The sequence below is a fragment of the Belonocnema kinseyi genome, chromosome 6 (genome assembly GCF_010883055.1).
Source record: "Belonocnema kinseyi isolate 2016_QV_RU_SX_M_011 chromosome 6, B_treatae_v1, whole genome shotgun sequence".
In the NCBI taxonomy this organism is placed as follows: Eukaryota; Metazoa; Arthropoda; class Insecta; order Hymenoptera; family Cynipidae; genus Belonocnema; species Belonocnema kinseyi.
This window is the reverse complement of record NC_046662.1, coordinates 132,035,917-132,057,242: the sequence shown is the minus strand read 5'-3', so window position 1 is coordinate 132,057,242 and position 21,326 is coordinate 132,035,917. Positions and strand designations below refer to the sequence as shown.

The 21,326-nt window shown below is 36.3% G+C and overlaps 1 protein-coding gene across 7 annotated transcripts in view; it reads left to right on the top strand.

Moving 5' to 3' along the window:
- Positions 1-21,326, top strand: part of LOC117174717 (WD repeat-containing protein 91) — a 382,815-nt gene that overhangs the window by 300,628 nt on the left and 60,861 nt on the right. For all 7 annotated transcript variants that reach the window (XR_004467341.1, XR_004467344.1, XR_004467342.1 and 4 more), the window contains one exon: positions 5,456-6,110. Coding sequence is in view for 1 of the 7 variants with exons in the window: in XM_033364029.1 (XP_033219920.1) it covers positions 5,456-6,110 (655 nt within the window). In the remaining 6 variants the exon portion in view is untranslated. The remainder of the gene's footprint in view (positions 1-5,455; positions 6,111-21,326) is intronic.

Genomic DNA, 21,326 nt, shown 5'->3' with positions numbered 1-21,326 from the left:
GACCGAGGACTCTTAAAAGATTGGATGCCTTTCTATAGATACATTCCAATGCCCGTTTTAGAAAGCAAATATTACATCTTATATTGGGATGCTGCTATCCAAACGGATCGATCCAAACATCTTGGACATTTACGTGTCAGTGGGGTACTCGCAGCAGCTCAGAAGGTGATTTTATTAAACACCTGTCGCATTGTAAGAAACTTTCTTGACCATCAGGAAGCGAGCGACTAATTACCCGTGGAGTGGCAGATGTTAGCTCAAAGGATGCATCCAGAAGTGACTATTTTCACCTCCAACTCTCGTGGACACTCGTCATTGTATATCTACAACATCATTGCAGGAGGTTTCAAGCATCGTATTAAATTAACTTATAACATTCTAATCTCATCAGTCACTTGACTTAGTCCGTGGCCATTATGTATAGCAGGTTTCAGCCGAGTCACTGATATACTTTCGGAAAAATCTTGATACAATATTAAATTGGTTCAATAAAAAAACGACTAATTAACAATATTTACAAAAAATTTCTGTTTAAAAATTTTAGTCCCATAGATTTTCACGGAAAAATAATCGCATTTCGAGATACATGCAAGAGAAAGGCGTACGGGCTGCGATTTCCAAGTTACCCTTCAATCCAAGGGCCAATTATTCGGAAACTGACCCGCACGACAAAAATGCATATAACCCTTCTTGTTTATGTTTCTATGTACCATTTTTTCGCTCTGATCTATTTTTGTAGTCTGATGCACCCTTTTCCAAATAATTGCCAAAAACCAATTTACGGGCGTTGTTTGTTAGATTTAAGGGTGGTTTTATCCACCGCCCTGAGAGGAATGCTTTATATTTAATTCTGATGCCAAAAGGGACCACGTACCATAGATATAAAAACTTTATGTCTTTTTCTACAAATACCTGGTTTCAACTTGATTTGACTTAACTATATAGTTGTGATCTTGGAGTTTTTGCAACTGAAAAGGCGATTCAATATAGTTATTCGCACTTCGAGAACCACCAGGAGCTCCGTGACTTGTTATAACATATTGCTGGATTTAAAGCTGTACCATAAATAATCAGTCCTTTGTGGGAAACCCACAAGGTGCAACAAATCTTCCATTTGCAAATAAGGAGACTTCTCTGTCTGATATCTACTTCATGTAGTAAATCACTCCCTTATAAATAGTTGGAAACTCCCTGAAAATAATTCACCTTTCTTGTTGCTTACATGTCAGGGCAAACCTTATCAAAATATATTTTTAATCAATTCATTTGAGCTGTTACAACATTTTTAACAAATTTATCTATACAGCTATACAAATATAACTGCATAGGTGTAACATTTAATATTCTATGTCTGGGCTAGGTTTAATGGTTTTTAATATGTGGGTGAACAGAGGTAGACACAATGAACATGTATATGATTATGATAATTCATACTTATGGGACATTATTCCTAAATTGCTCCAACTTTAAAAGTAATGTCTTCCGATTGCCTTCAAATTTTCAGAGTTTTCTTGCCTATATGATAGTAGTATACTCACGAACTTATAGACTTTTACTACCATCCATCCTAGAACTACAGGGGGTGAAATTCGTATAAAAAGGGAGAGCTGAAAATTCTGACTCAGGAGTATAGTCACTTGTGATTGTCACAAGTGTCTATTTCCAGATCTCAATTCACAGCTCTCACCTCGACGAGCCTTGCTTTATTGTCGCATGTTAATGAATACAAATATCAATACTCAGATAATTAATGTCAAGGCAATATCAACTCACGGACGATAGTAGGAGGCAGCTCACGAACGAGTATCCCCTCTCTACTTACATTAGCCAGAGTGGGAGACTCGAGACGAGCTATGGTGCGCGGGTCCAAAAACGGAATGGTGGTGCGAACGCGAGAACAGTAACCTCCCTCTCCACGCGCATGCGCAGGGTTGAGAGAAGCGAGGCGAGCCACGGTGCGCGCCCCGCGCGTTGTTTATCATCCAAGTTCTCCTTTTCTCTATCTCTCTCACTGTACCTAGGGAGTTGATAGGAGAATAATAAATGACCATACCACTGAATTTTTGAACTTTTATCATCACGCATGTACCTGTTCTTTTTAGAGCAATTGAATTTTGAAACTGATCTTGGGCTTCGGTCCCTGATCCACCGTTCGAGGATCTGTCCTAATGCCCCTTCTCAGGGCGTTATTCTGACAGATTACTGACGAGAAATTTGAATTCGATCTTGGGCTTCGGCCCCTGGTCCGACCGTCAGTAGCTCTGGTCCTAATGCGTTTTAATGCGATTATACATGCTTGGTGTTGGAATCAGCGACCCCAAAAAGTCCCGAATGACCATTTTTCATTTATTCATACCATACAGTCTTTAAATTCTTATCTTTAATATAAGCCAATAAAACTTAAACCTCAAGTTTCAGTAGGCGATTTACATCTTATTTCAAGTTTTTACATATTAAGCAGGGGAAAATAAATTTGCAAATGCACATATTGAAACAAGAAAGAAGAGGTAAATAGGAAGTTTTCGAAATTGTTCATAAAACCTATATAATTATATCATATCTTATGCTTTTACATACTGCTCAGGAACAAAGAAGTACATAATTGAACCCATTAAAAAGCACGAAAAAAAGAGTTTTGAAAATAAATATAAAAATATAGCTTCAATCCACCGACTTCAAATTTTTTTATAGTTCGATGTCATCATATGACGATTATTATTTTTATTATCTATTATTTATATTGCTGATGTGATATTGTTTAGGATAAACGAAGCGTCTAGGGATACTGAAAATACACTAAAACTCAGATTGAATGAGTCCGGATATACTGCGTTACATGAATTGATGTCGCGACGGTTTCCTGGTTAGATAGCAACTTAGTCACCGAATTCGCCATGTTCGAAGTAGGCATATATCGAAGTGTGTGTTTCAAAATGTAATAGTAGAAATTTTATAAATAGAATCGTTTTTGTTAAGTAGTCGGTAAAATGGCTTTCCGTCTGTTGGCACGCTTGCGCAAAAATTATCAGATCGATCTATCTAATCCTTTGTCCTTTTAACTAAAAATGTTTTCGTTACCACGCCTAGTGCCAAAAATTTTAGGTCGACTTCCTTCAATTTTTGAGCGACTTATACGAGGAAAAATAATGCAAACCTTGGTAAAAATACTCATTAAAACGCTGTTATGCAGAAACATGAATTGTCAAGGCTTTTGAACCAGAATGATTCGAAATTAACTAACATTTGGCTCCAAATAGGCTTTCGGAATAGAAATATTTTCGGAAAAGTGAAAAAAATGGTTTATAAACTACTAAGGGCCAACATTAAGAAAATAATTCATATATTTAACTCAAAACCCACATGCGAAATTTAAAAAAAAAATCTTAACCGTACCCGTTTCTGCGAAACTCTTTAGGCGTTTTTTTTAGGCTTGATTATCCGTCCATTCATTACAAATAAAAACTTTTCTCCTGCAATTATAAATTTTTTTATTTCATATTTTAACCACATAATATAAGGTCTAAATAGCAGCTTACACAGAGAGTTATTATTCATGATTTATTATTAATTCTTTAGTTATATATTTATAAATTATGTGAAATTTGAACGTAGGGTAATCTTTATACATTGTGCTAATATATAATTCTATGGTCCTGCCCCCACCTAGAAAAAGTAGGCTCATTTGCTTCTGTGAACAGTGTTTTAATTTTTTTAATAAAAAAAAATTGAACCACAAAATATTAATTTTAATGCCAAATAATTCATCAGTCCTGAGCAACAGTACATTCATTTTGAAGCAAGCAGTTGTACTTAAAAAATATATATTCCAGACCAAATATTTTTTAAATTACGAACGTTTATGATTGCAGAGTATTCAATTGAAAATTCTGAAAAAGGAAATGCTCAAGAAAATGCTGCTAATTGCATACCCTTCAAGTGTAAGTCTTGAAAATAAAAAAAAACTTGCAATTCCATACTTTTCCGATTCAACCATTTCAAATTCTTGGGGCGGCATCTTTCTTTAGCATTTTTTGTCACAGAATCTGAGAAGAGAGAAGAAAGATATATTTTCTTGCGAAAACATTTCGATTTCATCCTTTATGTGTACGGGGCATCGTTCTGATTCCTTTGCGGTTGCTTTTGGCTTTCGATAAAGGCGAAACTAAATCACCTATCGATAATAATCACCTGTTACAATCTGGAAAATTCCGTAAAACATGGCTCAATTGCATATTAATTACTTGAATCAATTTCCTAACATAATTTACAAAAATATTAGGAAAATCGATTTATATTGTCAATAATGAGGGTAATCTTAAACTTCATGCAAAACTACTGAAACTCTGAACGTAAATTGAAAGGATTAACCGATGATCTTTTGGCTTTTTTTAATATTCTCCTCCTTATGTAATAAACCTAATTCCGCCTATTAAGATTCAAGTCCTTAATATTTTAATCATTTTTAATTTCTCTCAACCAGCAATAATTATCTAACAATAGGAAGGTGGAGTAAGGTATAATAAGCAGTCTGTCTACATCCTTGGTTCTAGTTTCTTCGAAAAAACAACACACTCGGCCTCCCTCTGCGGATAAAATGCATCATATTTTAAATTAATCTTCAAAAACTCTCTGTGCGAGCTCATGTTTAGCCCTTTAGATTATGTGGTTAAAATATGAAATCAAACAATTTATAATTTTAGGAGAAAAGTTGTCATTGGTAAAAAATGGACTAAAAATCAAGCCCGAGAAAGTGCCTTGATTGAGAGCACTTGCCGCCCACTTTATGAATTGATTTTAATAAAGGGAATAAGTTCAATGATTGACAGGATATCAATTTTGTCATCACAGAAAACAAATTTTGTGTTAAACTACTTTATTAAACCAAGTCCTTTATTAAAGAACGCTTCTATTTATAAATTGTGTACTGTTCATACTTGACTTTATATTTTATTTCAAAACTTTGTTTACCATGAGCAAAAATAAATAAAGTAATCCTATTTATGTGCTAGGAATTTTTTGGAAACTGTTTTTTTATGAATCAAATAAAATATTGTGTAAGTTTTCTCTAATAAAAATTTTTCATGTCAATCTCAATGGCGCCTTTTTTCTCCATTTTCCTGAAAATTGACATATTCCATACGTGCAACACGGGAATAATTAAGGAACACTATGCTACTGTGCCCAACTGCACACTTGCACACTTTCTATCACACTTATGTTAATATGGCCATTTTCTTTCCCTTGTAAAAGAATATACTATTATGTTTAATTTTTGGAAAGCCCTTGACCAACTAGTAATTTTCTCTCAATACATTTTTATTATCATTTCTGCCTTAGATTTCAAAATGAGAGAGAAATTTTCTTATAAAAGTTATGTTTAAAGATTAACTAAAAGTAGAATAGTGGAAAGAAAATTTCTCAAAGTTGATTTTAAATTCTTTTTCTGCTTTTGAAGGACGCTAGCTACATTTGCTACCACAGTGGTGAATTCTAATAAAGCAGTTACATCTTTGGATTGGATATCAAAGAACGAACGATATTTTATACATGGAGACAATCACGGTTCAATTGAGTTAAATGATACTCGGGACTGTAAAACTATCTGGAAAATTAAACACGAAGGATCGCGAATTCTCAAGTTACTATGCAATCCTGTGGAATCAAATTTTATTGTTTCTTTATCAGACGCGAACGAAGGAAAAATACTTCTATATGATGTAAAAACCACAAAGATTGAAAGAAATTTACCAATGGAACAGAATTTAACAGCACTATGCTCAACTTTTAATCATAATGGACAACTGCTTATAACAGGCCTGTCAAATGGCAACATATTAATTCACGATTTAAGAAGGAACGAAATTATTGATAATTTTAATTGTTATTCCAATCCAGTGATAGATGTGGAATTAGTCAATGATTTTACAAAAATTTGTGCATTGAGTGAAGGTGGAAAACTGTCCCAAAGAAGTTTAAATCATACAAGTGAAGTGCTTTGGGAATCTGAGGTTAAGATAGAGAAAAATTCTGTACGTGGAAAACTATTTACTTTTAATCAAAGCGGTAGCAGCATGCTACTCTGTACATACCGCGGTGGAAACATTTATGAGGTAAGTGGAATATTGCATGTACACTCCTCGCTCAAAGTTTGGGTAGGATAGACAGGGTCAGCATTGTCAAGTCGACATTCACCCCGTTGCAAAAAGTTAGCCAATTCCGATATTGTTACCTTTTTTCATATCGAGTTCCACATTATAGTATATCAACAGGGAGCCAATAAGTTCTACTTTTGAAGTTAGCATATACTGGCATTAAAAATCGGTAATTTTTATCAGACACGGAATTAAATTTCAATAACTGGCTTTTATTCTATTCAATATTTTGTTAAGAGCCTTAAATGACGTTGACACTGTTCAATACTTGTTTCGTGAAAGGCCTTCGATACTTGTTTCGTGCATGGCATACAATTTGGCGTTTACCCGAGTAGCATTGAATGAAATTAAGGGCCGATTTCACCAACTCTGAATAAATACACGGTTAGCTAATCATTGTGTTCTTTAATCGAAGCTTTAATCATAATTAAATAGTAATGCATTTCACCATGGACATTTTAACTAGGATTATCTAATCATATAACCGTTTCGTGGTAACTCTGACATTCTCTTGTAACGGCGATTGTGATTGACCGCTACAAGAAGAACGGTTAAGTTTATTGCGCGCACATGGTATCTGCAATTAACATTCTCGCACATCAATTGGCCCACTCCGCGATTATTTATTTTACGTTGTCACGGCGGGATAGGACTTCTGTAACTCTAATGTCTTTATAACGAATTTTTTCTTGGGGACATCTTGTATCGTTGCAAAGGGAGAAGTTCCTCTTCTAAGAATAGTCAACGACTCCTTGACAAGAAAATGCTCGGAAACTTCTACAGAAATCTAGAAAATCAGCTCTTTTCGAAGGAGCCAACTTTTGCTATCTTCAGATGATCAGGACATAATTGAAGTACAAAAGGTTTCATTTTCACATGCCAATACCGTTTTTATTTCTACCTTAGTGTACCGTGGCCGTGTTTCACGTCCAGAATTTCGCAAAGATAGGTGCAGAACGTGTCATGCACACGCTGATCACCTACAACACATACTATCCAGGTGCCCTACACACGCGGTAACGACATATCTCTACACACATAATGTGGCCCTAAGAATGTTTTACTTACCCTCTTTGTCACTCTTACACTGTTGGCTGCGGCCCTGCCCTGTGGAATACTCTGAGGGAGATAAAGTCAATCGTCTAAAACAAAGAGTGCCAAATTTTCTGAAAATACGATTTTCAGAGAACAGCCTCCCGTTGTACGCTCGTTGCAAAGAAACATAAGAAAACGTATCATTACCTTAAAAGAGAGCTGCAACGACTGTGCCCAAAATATTCGGTTCAAGTAAATGAATCGCTATGTGCAAAAAGGGAACTACTGCAGTGTTTAGCCAAAATGAATCAAAAGTGTATTCATATAGATTCGAATACTCTCTATTTAGCGATTCAATAATCCTTGTGATTGGTGCTCTCGGAAGTGAGAAGCGATTACTGGTTCGTAACATTAAAGCTAAACCTGCGTCCAAAAACATGCCAAGGCACTTGCAAAATGGACACAGAGAGCTGTTATTCTTAGAGTGCTCCGTGTCCTGCAGACACACGGGTTTTTTTCGACCTATCATTGCAGTTCCATCGTGGACTATAGCCGCCCATCGTACTATCGTGAAAAGTAGCCATAGGTATGATTGTCGAGACAGTGGGTGAGAGGGTTGGATGGAGGGTTGGCAAGAGAGATATACTTGCTTGAATGCTTAACCGCCGACAAATTTTTCTTCGTAAGTGGGCATTCTAAAATTTTGTATGATAATAATATTCATGAATATATTTATAATATACATTTAACATTCATGAATTCGCTCTCGAATTATATTGTTTACCAAAGGAAGCGGATAATTATTTTGAACTAAAGTAATTTTAATTTGATCTAAATTCTCTTTCCTGAAGCTAATATCACTCAATTTTATGCATCTATCGATTAAACCTTTTATTAGGCCGACCTTCTGACAATATAAATGATGGGAATTAAAATTAAGATATCAAACATTGAAACAACGTCCAATGAAACTAAGGAATGTGTGGAAGGAACTTTAATTTTATTTAAAGTGTCATTTAAATCCCAGCTATTTTTAACAGATGATTCTGTGTTACCTGAAAGTGGTTTTAAATCATTAGAAATGTATTTGTCTAAGTTATAAATACGAGAACCAATTGTGGAAACAATTAATCTCTATTTCAAATCTGGTTTATGCACTTTTGGTAGAGAATAAGCTTTAGCTCCAGTACTATCAAGTGTTTTTAATTTATATGCCGTTTGTTCATTTATTAATCTTTTTTTTTCTCCCATCGAATAGCTATATCATTACATTTTTCTTCTGTTGTTGGAACAAGACTGGTTTTTATTTTTTTATACAAATTATCATTGATGAGCATGTTTTCCACAGTCTTATTATCATTTTCTGCTTTAGCTGCTACCATTATGTTGCCTTTATCTGCATTTAAAAAAAACCAAATCTTTATTAAGCTATTGGAAATTATCAACAGGTCGAAAGATTTCGCAAGGTTCTTAAAGTTATTATTTCGATTATGATTCGAGATTAGTTGATTATAATAATATAATAAGACTGTGGAAAACATGCTCAACAATGTTAATTTGTATAAAAAGATAAAAACCAGTCTTGTTCCAACAACTGAAGAAAAATGTAATGATACAGCTATTCGATTGGAGAAAAAAAGATTAATAAATGAACAAACGGCATATAAATTAAAAACACATAATAGTACTGTAGCTAAAGCATATTCTCTAACAAAAGTGCACAAACCAGATTTGAAATGGAGATTAATTGTTTTCGCAATTGGTTCTCCTACTTATAACTTAGCCAAATACATTTCTAATGTTTTAAAACCAGTTTCAGGTAACACAGAATAATTTTTTGTTAAAAATAGCTGGGATTTAAAGGACACTTTAAATAAAATTAAAGTTCCTCAACACATTCCTCAGTTTCATTGGACTTTGTTTCAATGTTTGATAAAATTCCATTAGATCTAGCATTAGGCTGTATCGAAGTAAAACTAATACAAAATAAAAATTTAACTAAAATAACAAAAAATGAATTTTTAGTCGCTACTAGAAATGTTTTCAGTAACATGGTTTACTCTTTTAATGGGAAATATTATAAACAATTAAATGGTTGTCCTATGGGTTCAGCATTGTCTTCTATAGTTTCAAATTTTATTCTAGAAGATGTTGAAACAAGAGCTTTAAAAAAATTGAATTTTAAACCTATTTTGTATAAAAGGTATGTTGATCATGATTTTGCTACTGTTCCTACTGGGTGAGTTTCTGAGTTCGTAAATTCTTTCAATAGTATTGAAAATTCCATACAGTTTACGTTTGAACTTGAAAATAATAATTCAATAAATTACCTTGATTTACAAATTATAAAAACAACTGAAGGTAAATTAATTACAAACTGGTTTAAGAAAGCGTTATGGTCTGGTGGATATCTTAATTTTAATTCCCATCGTTTATATTGTCAGAAGGTGGGCCTAATAAAAGGTTTAATCGATAGACGCATAAAATTGAGTGATATTAGCTTCAGGGAAGAAAATTTGGATCAAATTAAAATGACTTTAGTTCAAAATAATTATCCGCTTCCTTTGATAAACAATATTATTCGAGAGCGAATTCATGAAATCTACAATACTTCCAGTAAGACAACTACTTGGGTTGACGCGCACAAAAAATCTGATTTAAAAGTTACGTTACTGTATGTTCAAGGACTCTCTGAAAGGTTACGACGATCGTTAAAAAAATTTAACATAAATGTTTATTTCAGTAATCAAAACTCTCCTAATAAATTTTTACCTAATCCAAAAGATGTCGATAGTAACGAAAATTTGTCTGGAATTGTATATCTCATTGAATGTAATTGTTGTGAAAAAGTTTATATTGCCGAAACAGGTAGAAGATTAAAAACTAGAGTTTCAGAAAATAAAAGAGATTGCAGCTACGTGATTATGTGAAGTAAACAATATACGAATGTTAGCGCCAAAGGAAAATGTTCCTAAAGCGATAATAATTACTTTGATATCGTAACATACATAATTAATATATTAGCCGAAACGTTTTAAGTTTAGAAATTTTATAACAAGAATTCATTTAGAATGAATACTATCAAAAATGGTATAATGGAGTTTTCTCTTAAATAAATTAATTTTTCACGAAAAAAGGAATTTTTAACAAAGTAATAGAATCCTCGAAAAAAAGATGAAATTTCAATTAGGAAGTTTATTTTTCTACCAAGAATGACGAATTTTCAACAAAATTCTGAATTCCCAAATACTGTATGAAAACAGATAAATTTCTTTCCACATAGTTCAATTTTTAACGGAAAGAGATCGATTTTAAAACAAAAGGATTAAATTTTTACCAAAACAGAAAAATTATAAAAATTGAATTATTAAGTAAAAAAGGTAAATTTTCAATTTAAAATATCAATTTTCAACAAAAATAGTAGAATTGAAATTTCTTTTAAAGAAATTGGTTGACCAAGAATATTAGTTTTCTACCAAAAATTACGAATTTTCTACAAAATGTAGAAAGTTTCAAACAAATATATGATTTTTAACTTTAAAATATTATTTTTTAATCAAAAGTAATATAAGTCGATTTTACCACCAAAACAGATTGTAATTAAAAATAGAAATAAATTTTTAGCCAAAAATGGAAAGTTAAATTTTCATTTCAATAAATTACTTCTGAAAAAATAAGAATTGTCCAAAAATGGTTGATTTCTAAATCAGCAAGGTGAATTTTCAAATACGAATTTCTAACAAAATCCATAAATTTTCAAACAAATAGTAAGTTTTGCATCTGAAAAAGATCACACTTTATTTTTAAAATTTAATTTTTTATCAAAAATGTCATAGATGAATTTTCTGTTAAAAAAATTAATTTTCACCAAAAAAACAGTGTTATAAAAATTATTTCAAAGGAGATCGAATCCATTTAACATTAGGCAGGTTCTGCACTTCAAGTCGCTGAATCGTTCAGGAAGGGAATTATGTTGTTTTTAGATTAAATTTCAAGAGAATTATTTTTTCGTTATAAACAAAATTGTATGTTCAAAGGATTAATCTTTAACAAATGAGATTAATGTTTAACAAAAAAGACGAATTTTCAACCAATTACTTGATTTTTAAACCATAAGGGAACAGTTAAAAAAATTTTTTTTTGAAAATGTTCAACAATTTAGTTCAATTTTTTTTTCTGTCTTGACTAAGATTGTTTCTTGGTTAAAAACTCATCACTTTGGGTAGAAACAAGATTTTCTTACTGAACATGAACACAATAAAAATGTATCCATTTTGGTTGAAAATTCAACTATTTTTTGGAAAACTTGCCTTTTTGGGTTGAAAACTCAACAATTTTGTATATATTTTTCTTTTTTCTTTGTTGGTTCTAGAGCTTTGCGTTTGATAAAATATGGATATATACAATTATACATCTACAACTGTAATTTGGTAGTTGTGAATTATCTTTTGTTACAGCTCCTTTGTTGAGGACTCAACTAATTTGTTTAAAATTTGTCTTTTTTGTTTGCATTCAACTACTTGGTTAAATGTTAAACTAATTGAGTAAAGATTGATCTTTTTTGGGTTGAATATTGATCATTTTAGTTGAAAATTTTAATCTTTTGTTGAAAATTCTTCCTGCTTTGGTTGAAAATTAATCTTTTTGTTGAACATTCCTCTAATTGTTTTAAGGTTGAACGACCTTTTAAAGATTCATTATTTTAATTTAAAATTGATCCCTGGTTAAAAATTAAAAAAATGCACTATTCGCATACCGAAGCGGAAGTTGCCAAGGGGGTATAGGTGGAGGCTACAGGAGGTGGTCATAGTAAAGACGAAATGAAGGGCTAGTAGGAGAATTATAACAGGGGTTAGGGATGGATTAGAGGAGGAAGTTCATGGAGAGAGAGGGGGAGGGCGTGCATATTAAGGCTGTAAAGATAAAAGGGGTAACGTATAAGTTTGTGATTGTATACAATAAGGATGGGATGACTGGATGGAGGACAGAGACTGGGTGATGGCGAAGGGTATGGTAACAGGGGATGAAGAGGGAGAATACATGTATGTCAGTAAGATGGGTGTTTCGGTGATAGACTATGTGATCATGAATATGCAAGGTTGGGAGGAGATAGAGAAATTCGCATTGGAAGGGAGGGTAGAATCAGACCATCAGCCATTAAGTTTGTGGATACAGGGGGAGGCTGGCGAAAGGCAGGATGAGGAAGAAGGGTTGTTATGGAAGAGGGTTTCATGGACGAGAGAAGCGATAGAGAAGTGTCAGGAGCAGTTTGGCAACGTAAGCTTTGAGGGGGGGTCGGTGGACGCGATCTACTAGTTTGTCCTATATAAGCGCAACCACATTCACAATGGAGATGACATTTGCTTGTGCATAAAATGGAGTAGGATCTTTACCCTTAGGAAAAAAATTTAACGAATTTTTTCGTAAGGGTAAACCACTCTAACCTGATAACGACTATATCAATTTTTGTAAGCTCTAGAGAGCACATTGATAGGCCAGAATAATACTATCATTCCCGATTTCGTTCAGATCATTAATGTTGTCAATATCAACTTGTGTGTGAGCTCATTTTTCTTCTAAAAATTTAGTTCTATAATTGATGTATTTTGTTATGAATCTTTCTGGATAATAATTATTATCCCTTATTAGTTCATGTACATAATAAAAATTTGTTATGATAGCTCGGTTGTGATTATCCGATTGCTCTGTCACTTAAATGATTAATAATTGAAAATTTGTCTTACTAGCTATTTTTGCATAGAAGTTGATGTATCTACCGAAGCTAGTATATTTTCTATGCCCATCAGTAATTAATGTAATTACTGTCAGTAATCTGTAATCAGTCATTAGTTTTCAGTCCGAGTAATAGTGATGTCAAAAATTAATGTTATTATTACTTTCTTCCTCTACAGAAAATTGCTCTCTTTATGGTAGGAATTGAAAGCTTTTAATAGATTAGCGATATTATATTTTAATATACAGGTAAGTATATCATCGCCATAGCTGTAAAACACATGTGACTAAATTCAAGTTTTTTGAGGATATCTTTTTCAAGTTTTTTCATTACAAGGTCAGATGTAACTCCAAATAGAGGAGGATTGGTAATTTATTATACGAAAGAAAAATGTAGCTTTGTGCATGATTTATGATAGTGTAATTCGGAATACTGCAGAATCTAGAATTCTAGATAAATTTTCAGAGTTGGATGTTTATCGATTCGTGTTATATTCTTTATTTTATTGTATTCGTCTTGTAAATCTCGCGCCAAATAGCATTATTACAAAATTCTTTAAATGTGAATAAATGTTAAAGCAATTCCAGGTTATAAGCAGGGAGACCCTACATAATTACATATGTCATATTATGATGTATGATTCATAGATTATGATGATGGGTATTTCTTCTCAATCCAGGCAAATTTTTTTTTTAATTACTATAACGCATTCTACAGAATTATTAATAATTATTATATTTTAAAACTGAGGCTAGGTACTTTTCAACACTGATGACATTGATTTTGCAAGTCTGCAATCTTGAAAACGTACCTTACAGGAGTTTTCTACTGTTTTCAAAGTATATCACGCCAAAAACGTAATATACGTTGGAAATACTTGAGTTATATGTAACTAACCAATCCTGGAAAGAGGAAATCCCATAGTTGTACAATGAATTTGTTTTTAATATTTATTTTGACAAAACATAAAATCATATGCATTGTCGAGACAAAATTCAGTAAGTGGAGAAAATTCTAGTGATGCTTGTTGAACCGATAATTCTCGCTGCTCGTTTGCGATGAATCGTCCCTTCTTTTCTTAATTCCCCTCGTGTAAATAAATACCAATTTAATACCACTTTGAAACCACGATTTAAGATTTTCTGGTATGCACCCTTCAGTCTATACCTGCATCACTTTCAACGCATTGAAATAGACCCTACTCTCTCTCTGCTTGTCTCTATCTCTGAAATAAGGATAGATGCCTGTATCAACAAAATGCCGGTGGGGACAAAAGGACTGTGGTCTTCTGGAGAACCGAATATGACTGTTTGAGACTGCTTTAAGACTGCTTTGAGACCAACATCCATACCTGCTCTCTGTAGTATTTTTCGGTCTTTATTTTCACGAGGGTGCCGATCGAATTCGTTTCGAAATTTGATACTTCTCGCGAGTATACAAATTTCCTGTCAATGTAACCTCTAGAAGGAATAAATTAACCATTGAAGAGACGAAAATCAAAATTCTGCTTATTCTAAATCTTTTTCATCATGTTTTATTAATACAAAATTTCATAATTAAGAAATTGCTGTCACGTGCGTGATCATTTTCGAGACGAAAAATTTGCGCAAATGGACCCAGAAGATTGATCGGATCGGCTCTTTATTTATCGATCGCTTGACATGCACCACTAAAAAATTCCTTGTGAGAAATATTGGTTTGTTATTTTATATTGTGATAAAAAAGAGTAAAAATTGTGCTATATTAAACACTGATCTTGTAACCCACTCACATGATAATGATCATAATTTCATTTTGTCGAAAACTAGAATCTTAAGTAAAAAACAAAATTACAACAATAATGTCATCGGTCTAACTAATAATAGATAGTCAGCTTAAACATTCAATACGAATTGACCCACAATTTTGTTTATATTTAAGTTTGCTTAAAATGGCAGAGAGGGAAAAGCAGAAAAACAAGGTACTTGACCCTCTGATGGTGCCCTGGGAGTACAACCACCCAGAGGTAGTATAAAAGTGAAAATTTTCAAAAAGATATGAAGAGGAGATTGGGTGTAGCGTTGGCTGAATTAGAGTAAAAATAGGGCAAATCCATGCAAACTTAGAGTGTCGGTAAGTCGGCTCTGAAATGCTGCGAAGGCCAGCCTCGTGTAAAGCTGAAAATGCATGACTACGAACCTGAGCTGACCCGACTTCACCAATTAGGATCTGGCTGCGTCTCAATTTTAATCCGGTTTTGAAATCCCGAATTACGTTAGAATCATTAGACTTTTTGCGAAGAGGAAATTATCGTTTAATGTATGTAAATATATATAGGAGGCAAGATTCCAGGACTTTCGGAAGATTTCAACCCGGTACGAAATCACAAACTTTGAACCTTACAAATGAACTTTGAACTAAAATAGATGAATTTTTAAACAAGGACAATAATTCGCCGCCAAAGCAGATGAATTTCCAACAAAAAAAAACATTTTTCAAGAAAAAATTTTTGTAAACCAAATTGTTAATTTTTGAACATTAGGAACGAATCTGAAACTAACACAATAAGTATTCAAGCAAAAATGGACTACACTGTAAAAAAATTTAGTGTAAATTTACATCCTGCGACGATGGAAATTATTTGATCGGTGTGACACGTAGTAAACAAGCAGAATTCTATAAAAATACATATTTTTCTTCTCAAGCTGCGTCCGCCATGAAGAAATACATGCAGGACGTAAATTTCCCGTCGTCGACCCTGAAATTACGCACGGTTCGTAAGTCAACACATACAGTCAGCGTTATATTTTAATGTTCGGTCTCCCTAAACTTTTCCGATATACGCACACGTCCTTTATAGTGAAAACCGTGCTGAAAGCTGAATGGCACCTGCGTGAGGTATCTAGAACGGCGACTCAGGAATACCGGGCGACCTCTCAGAGTACGCAGCCTTATCCTTGTATGCGGGGCTCTACAAGGATGGACGAACCCCTTTCACTAGCTTCTCGCGGGAACAACAATGACAACACCAAGCATAGTTGTAGTTAGTGCGGTTCAAAACAACAGAACGCGTAGGGCCCCGGACAATGGGTCGGTCAACAATGCCGACCACTCTAGAGCTGGGGGAGCCAATGAAAATGGATTCAGTGCGATGGATCAGCGGAATCTCGGGACCTTTAGGTGGACGGAATGACTAAATCACGACTTGCTAGAGTGCTACGATGCGAGTGTGGCCCCTGAACGGGATTACATAGCACAGCTGCAAGCTCTGCGGTGTCAGAAACACCGGGAGCTATCGGACTTTTCGCAGCAACGTTTGCGAAACCATGCCGAACTACTTCGAAAAAGGGGCTATGTAAGTAAAATGCCTACTCTACAACAGCTAGAACAAGCTGGCAACAGAGAAAGAGAGGCGACACTAAGACCAACCTCGGGCAGGCATCCAATAGAGGAAGAGCGATGCCTTACGACCCGGAGAAACATCCACACAAGGGTTTCTCTCAAGCCTAAAGATTTGGCTGAAATGGATGACGAGCTTCGTGGATATTTTTCCGAAGAATCCGACCTCTGGGCTATCAATTATTGTGTGGACAATGAAGCGAGAGCTTTAACCGATGCGAACCGTAAAACAAAATCAACGGTTGGTCATAAGACCAAAAGACGAATGCATCAACTTGCCATAAAGATAGGCTGGGGCAAGACAGTACGCGTCCCGCATTCAGTGTGTGATTGACTACATCACATCTGGCAGGAATTTTACCGCCAAGGTTCGAAAGTTCGCGCGCGAACTCCGGACCCGTTATCACACACTTAACAAGTCAAAGCTGCCGACCATCAGGCAGCATATTGTTGAGAGAATACGGATACTATCTGACGCTAAGAGATGTCTAGAACGGAGGGAGAGGTGGGTCAGAGAAAATCAACAGTTTCTCTCTGACCCATCTCGACTCTTTCAAGACCCTCCAGTTACTGTCGATCATCCGCCCAAAACAGAGAGGTCAAAGTCGAATGTCGACTCAGAAAATATAAATAGCTTCAAGGAGCTGTGTGATGCCCTCATAATACCTGATCAAGAATGCCTATCCATCACTGCCGAGGAGGTGAAAAAAGTATTAAGAGGGATGAAGAACTATCTCGCACCGGGACCAGATTGTATCAAAACCTTCTGGTGGAAGAAGTTTCTTTCAACCCGTCAGCATGTGGTCCGTATTTTCACCTCATATTTAAAGTCAGAAGAGCCGATTCCGGAGTGGTTGGTGGAAGGCCGTGCAATACTCCTGCCGAAAATAGGTAACTTAGCTGACTCGAACAATTTACAGGCCAATCACTTGTCTGAACACACTGTATAAGAGATTCACAGCTATCCTAAATCATAGAATTGTTCGGGCAATTGAACCTGTGTGGCAAGATATGTATGAACAACGAAGCTCAAAGAAAGGCGTATCGGGATGTCGGGAGAACCTGCTCATTGATAGATGTGCCTGCAAAGATGCAGCATTCTACCAGCGTGACCTATCGATGGCCTGGATTGATTATCGGAAAGCTTTCGATTCGGCCTCCCATAGACTTATCATCTGTCTTTTGGAAATCTTAAAGGTTCATCCGCGAATCGTTAGGTGCATAGAGAGATTGATGCCGCTTGAGAAAATCAGATTTACTATCTTATCTGGAAAAAATCGTGTGACAACTAACAAGGTCACCTTTCAGAGAGGTGTCTTTCAGGGCGACACCATGAGCCCACTCCTCTTTTGCCTTGAATTTTTTCCACTATCTCTAGCACTTCGGCAAACCTGCAGATCGAAAGTACAAGGTCACTCATGTATTTTACATACAAACGTCTCATCCGACAGATTTGGTCTTCCGAACTGTCGCCGAGGAACAATGTATCTGCAATGAACATGCTTGCCGTCCCGGTACTACTCTATTCATTTGGAGTAGTTCCATTGACGAAGAACGAGCTCAGATCTCTTGATATCGGGACAAAAAAGGTTCTGCACATGAACAAAAGCATGCATCTTAAGTCTTCCGTTCCGCGGCTGTACATCTGACGCCGTCAAGGGGGTCGCGGAATATTGAGTCTTGAATGTCTTCATAACAGGATTATTCTGGGTACAGCACATAGAGTTGCAAATGGAAGAGACCCTCTTCTTAAAATGGTCAGGAATCACGAAGAAGTGGGCAAAGGAGCGTTTCTGTACAATGCAGCGGAGGAGGCTGCTGAAACACTCGGACTTAACTTCAGTATTAGGGTTGAGCAAAATGCATCAAATCTTCTCTATCTCGAGTACTGACTCCTGAAAGCCCGGATTAAGCAGGCACAAGAAAAAAACTTTCGTGAACAGCTCCTCGAGAAGAGGATGCACGGTATCTTCCACAGAAATATGGAGTATGATTAAGTGTCGTGTGAGCTAATGTTTGCTTTCCTTAAATCGCCCGGATTGAAGTCTTGTACGGAGGGTTTCATTTTGGCATGCGGAAAGGACCTACATCCAAAGGTACAATGCGGCACTAAGAGTGCTTTATTACCGTATCTATCACTCTTACGGCACTAACCTTAATATCGCTGCTCTAAGTGCTCCTGGGGAAATCGAGTCAATTGTCGAGAATGGGAAGTGCCGCATATACTAGAACTTTATATTCTCGACAATTGCTTCTGTTTCACACTCGAGGCCAGAAATGGTTCTTCTTGACTTCGAGAAGCGAACCATGCTCGTTATCGAATTTTCGCCACCAGCTGACAAAAACATCATAGCACAGGAAAATAAAAAGAAAGAGGTATATGGGCCTTATAAGGGAGATGCAACTATTGTACCCGGAATATTCTGTTAAACTAATCGTCCTTATCATTGGCGCTCTTGGAGGTGTGAAGCTTTCACTCGTTAATAGCCTGAAGAGGATCCCTGCGTGTCAACAATATGCTAAAACACTTGCGTCTGTAAAGGAATCAATACGACGATCCAGCAAAAGCCTCGTGCACCCTAAGAACACGGAGTGACCCAAGGACAACCGCCTTCTGCATTTTCCCCGCAAGTGTTCTAGCATATTGTTGACACGCAGGGATGCTTTTTAGGCCATTAGCAAGTGAAAGCTTGGTACCTCCAAGAGAGCCGATGATAAGGACGATCAGTTTAACAGAATATTCCGGGTACAATCCTTGCAACTCCCTTATAAGGTCCCGATGTCTCTCTTTCTTTTCATTCTCCTTGGCTATGATGTTTTTGTCAGCTGGTGCCGAAAATTCGGTAACGAACATGGTTCACTTCTTGTAGTCAAGAAGAACCATTTCAGGCCTCGAGTGAGCAACAGAAACAATTGTCGAGAATATAAAGTTCCAGTATATGCGGCACTTCCCATTCTCGACAATTGACTCAATTTCCCTAGGAGCATTTAAAGGAGCGATATTAAGGTGAATGCCGTAGAAGTGACAGAGATGGTAATAAAGCACTCTTAGTGCCGCATTGTGCCTTTGAATGTAGGTCGTTCCCGCGTGTGTTGGACAACTAGATAGTATGTGAGCTAAATGCTCGAGGTGTACATGACACGCCCTGCAGCTATCATCGGGAATGTCTTGGCCCAAAATGTGGCGACGGTATGTTAAGGTGGAAATGACACCGTCTTGGCATGCAAAAATGAAACCCTCTGTACCAGACTTCAGTCCGGGCGATTTAAGGAAAGCAAACGTTAGCTCACAAGACATTGACTGATCCTTCACATTTCTGTCGAAGATACCGTGCATCCTCTTTTCGAGGAGCTGTTCACGAAAGCTTTTGTTTTTTGTGTTTTATTAATCCGGGCTTTCAGGAGTGAGTACTCGAGATAGATAAGATTTTATGCATTTTGCTCACCCCTAATACTGAAGTCAAGTTCGAGTGTTTCAGCAGCCTCCTCCGCTGCTTTGTACAGAAATGCGCCTTTGCCCACTTCTTCGTGATTCCTGACCATTTTAAGAAGAGGGTCTCTTCCATTTGCAACTCTATGTGCTGTACCCAGAATAATCCTGTTATGAAGACATTCAAGACTCAATATTCCGCGACCCCCTTGACGGCGTCAGATGTACAGTCGCGGAACGGAAGACTTAAGATGCATGCTTTTGTTCATGTGCATAACCTTTCTTGTCCCGATATCAAGAGATCTGAGCTCGTTCGTCATCCATGGAACTACTCCAAATGAATAGAGTAGTACCGGGACGACAAGCATGTTCGTTGCAGATACATTGTTCCTCGCCGACAGTTCGGAAGACCAAATCTGTCGGATGAGACGTTTGTATGTAAAATACATGAGTGACCTTGTACTTTAATTCTGCAGTTTTGCCGCAGAAGTAGCCGTCGGAATGGCGCAGGGCTAGAAATAGTGGCAATAATGTTAGGCAAAAGAGGAGTGGGCTCATGGTGTCGCCCTGAAAGACACCTCTCTGAAACGTGACCTTGTTAGTTGTCACACGATTTTTACCAAGTGAGATAGTAAATCTGGTTTTCCAAAGCGGCATCAATCTCTCTATGCACCCAACTATTTGCGGACAAACCTTTAAGATTTCCAAAAGACAGATGATAAGTTTATGGGATGTCGAATCGAAAGCTTTCCGATAATCAATCCAGGCCATCGATAGGTCACGCTGGTAGAATGCTGCATCTTTGCAGATACATCTATCGATTAGCAAGTTTTCCCGACATCCGGCTACGCCTTTCTTTGAGCCGCATTGTTCATACATTTCTTGCCACACAGGTTCAATTACCCGAACAATCCTATCATTTAGGATAGCTGTGAATATCTTATAAAGCGTGTTTAGACAAGTTATTGGCTTGTAGTTCTTCAGGTCAGCTAAGTTGCCTATTTTCGGCAGAAGTATTGTGCGGTCTTCCACCAACCACTCTGGAATCGGCTCTTCGGACTTCAAATATGAGGTTAAAATACGGGCCAAATGCTGATGGGTTGAAGAAAACTCCTTCCACCAGAAGGTTTTGATACAATCTGGTCCCGGTGCGGAATAGTTCTTCATCCTTCTTAATACTTTTTTCACCTCCTCGGTAGCGATGGGTGGGCATTCTTTATCAGGTGTTATGAGGGCAACACATAACTCCTTGAAGCTATTTATATTTTCTGAGTCTTCGTCCAGTCTATGCTGAACTTCGTAGACTTCTCTCCAAAATACTTCGACCTCCTCTGGTTTGGGTGGGTGTTCGACAGTAACTGGAGGGTCTTGGAAGAGTCGAGATGGGTCAGAGAGAAACTGCTGATTTTCTCTGACCCACCTCTCCCTCAGTTCTAGACTTCTCTTAGCGTCAGATAGTATACGTATTCTCTCAACAATATTCTGCTTGATGGTTAGCAGCTTTGACTTGTTAAGTGTGTGATAACGGGTGCGGAGTTCGCGCGCGAACTTTCGAACCTTGGCGGTAAAATTCCTGCCAGATGTGATGTAGTCAATC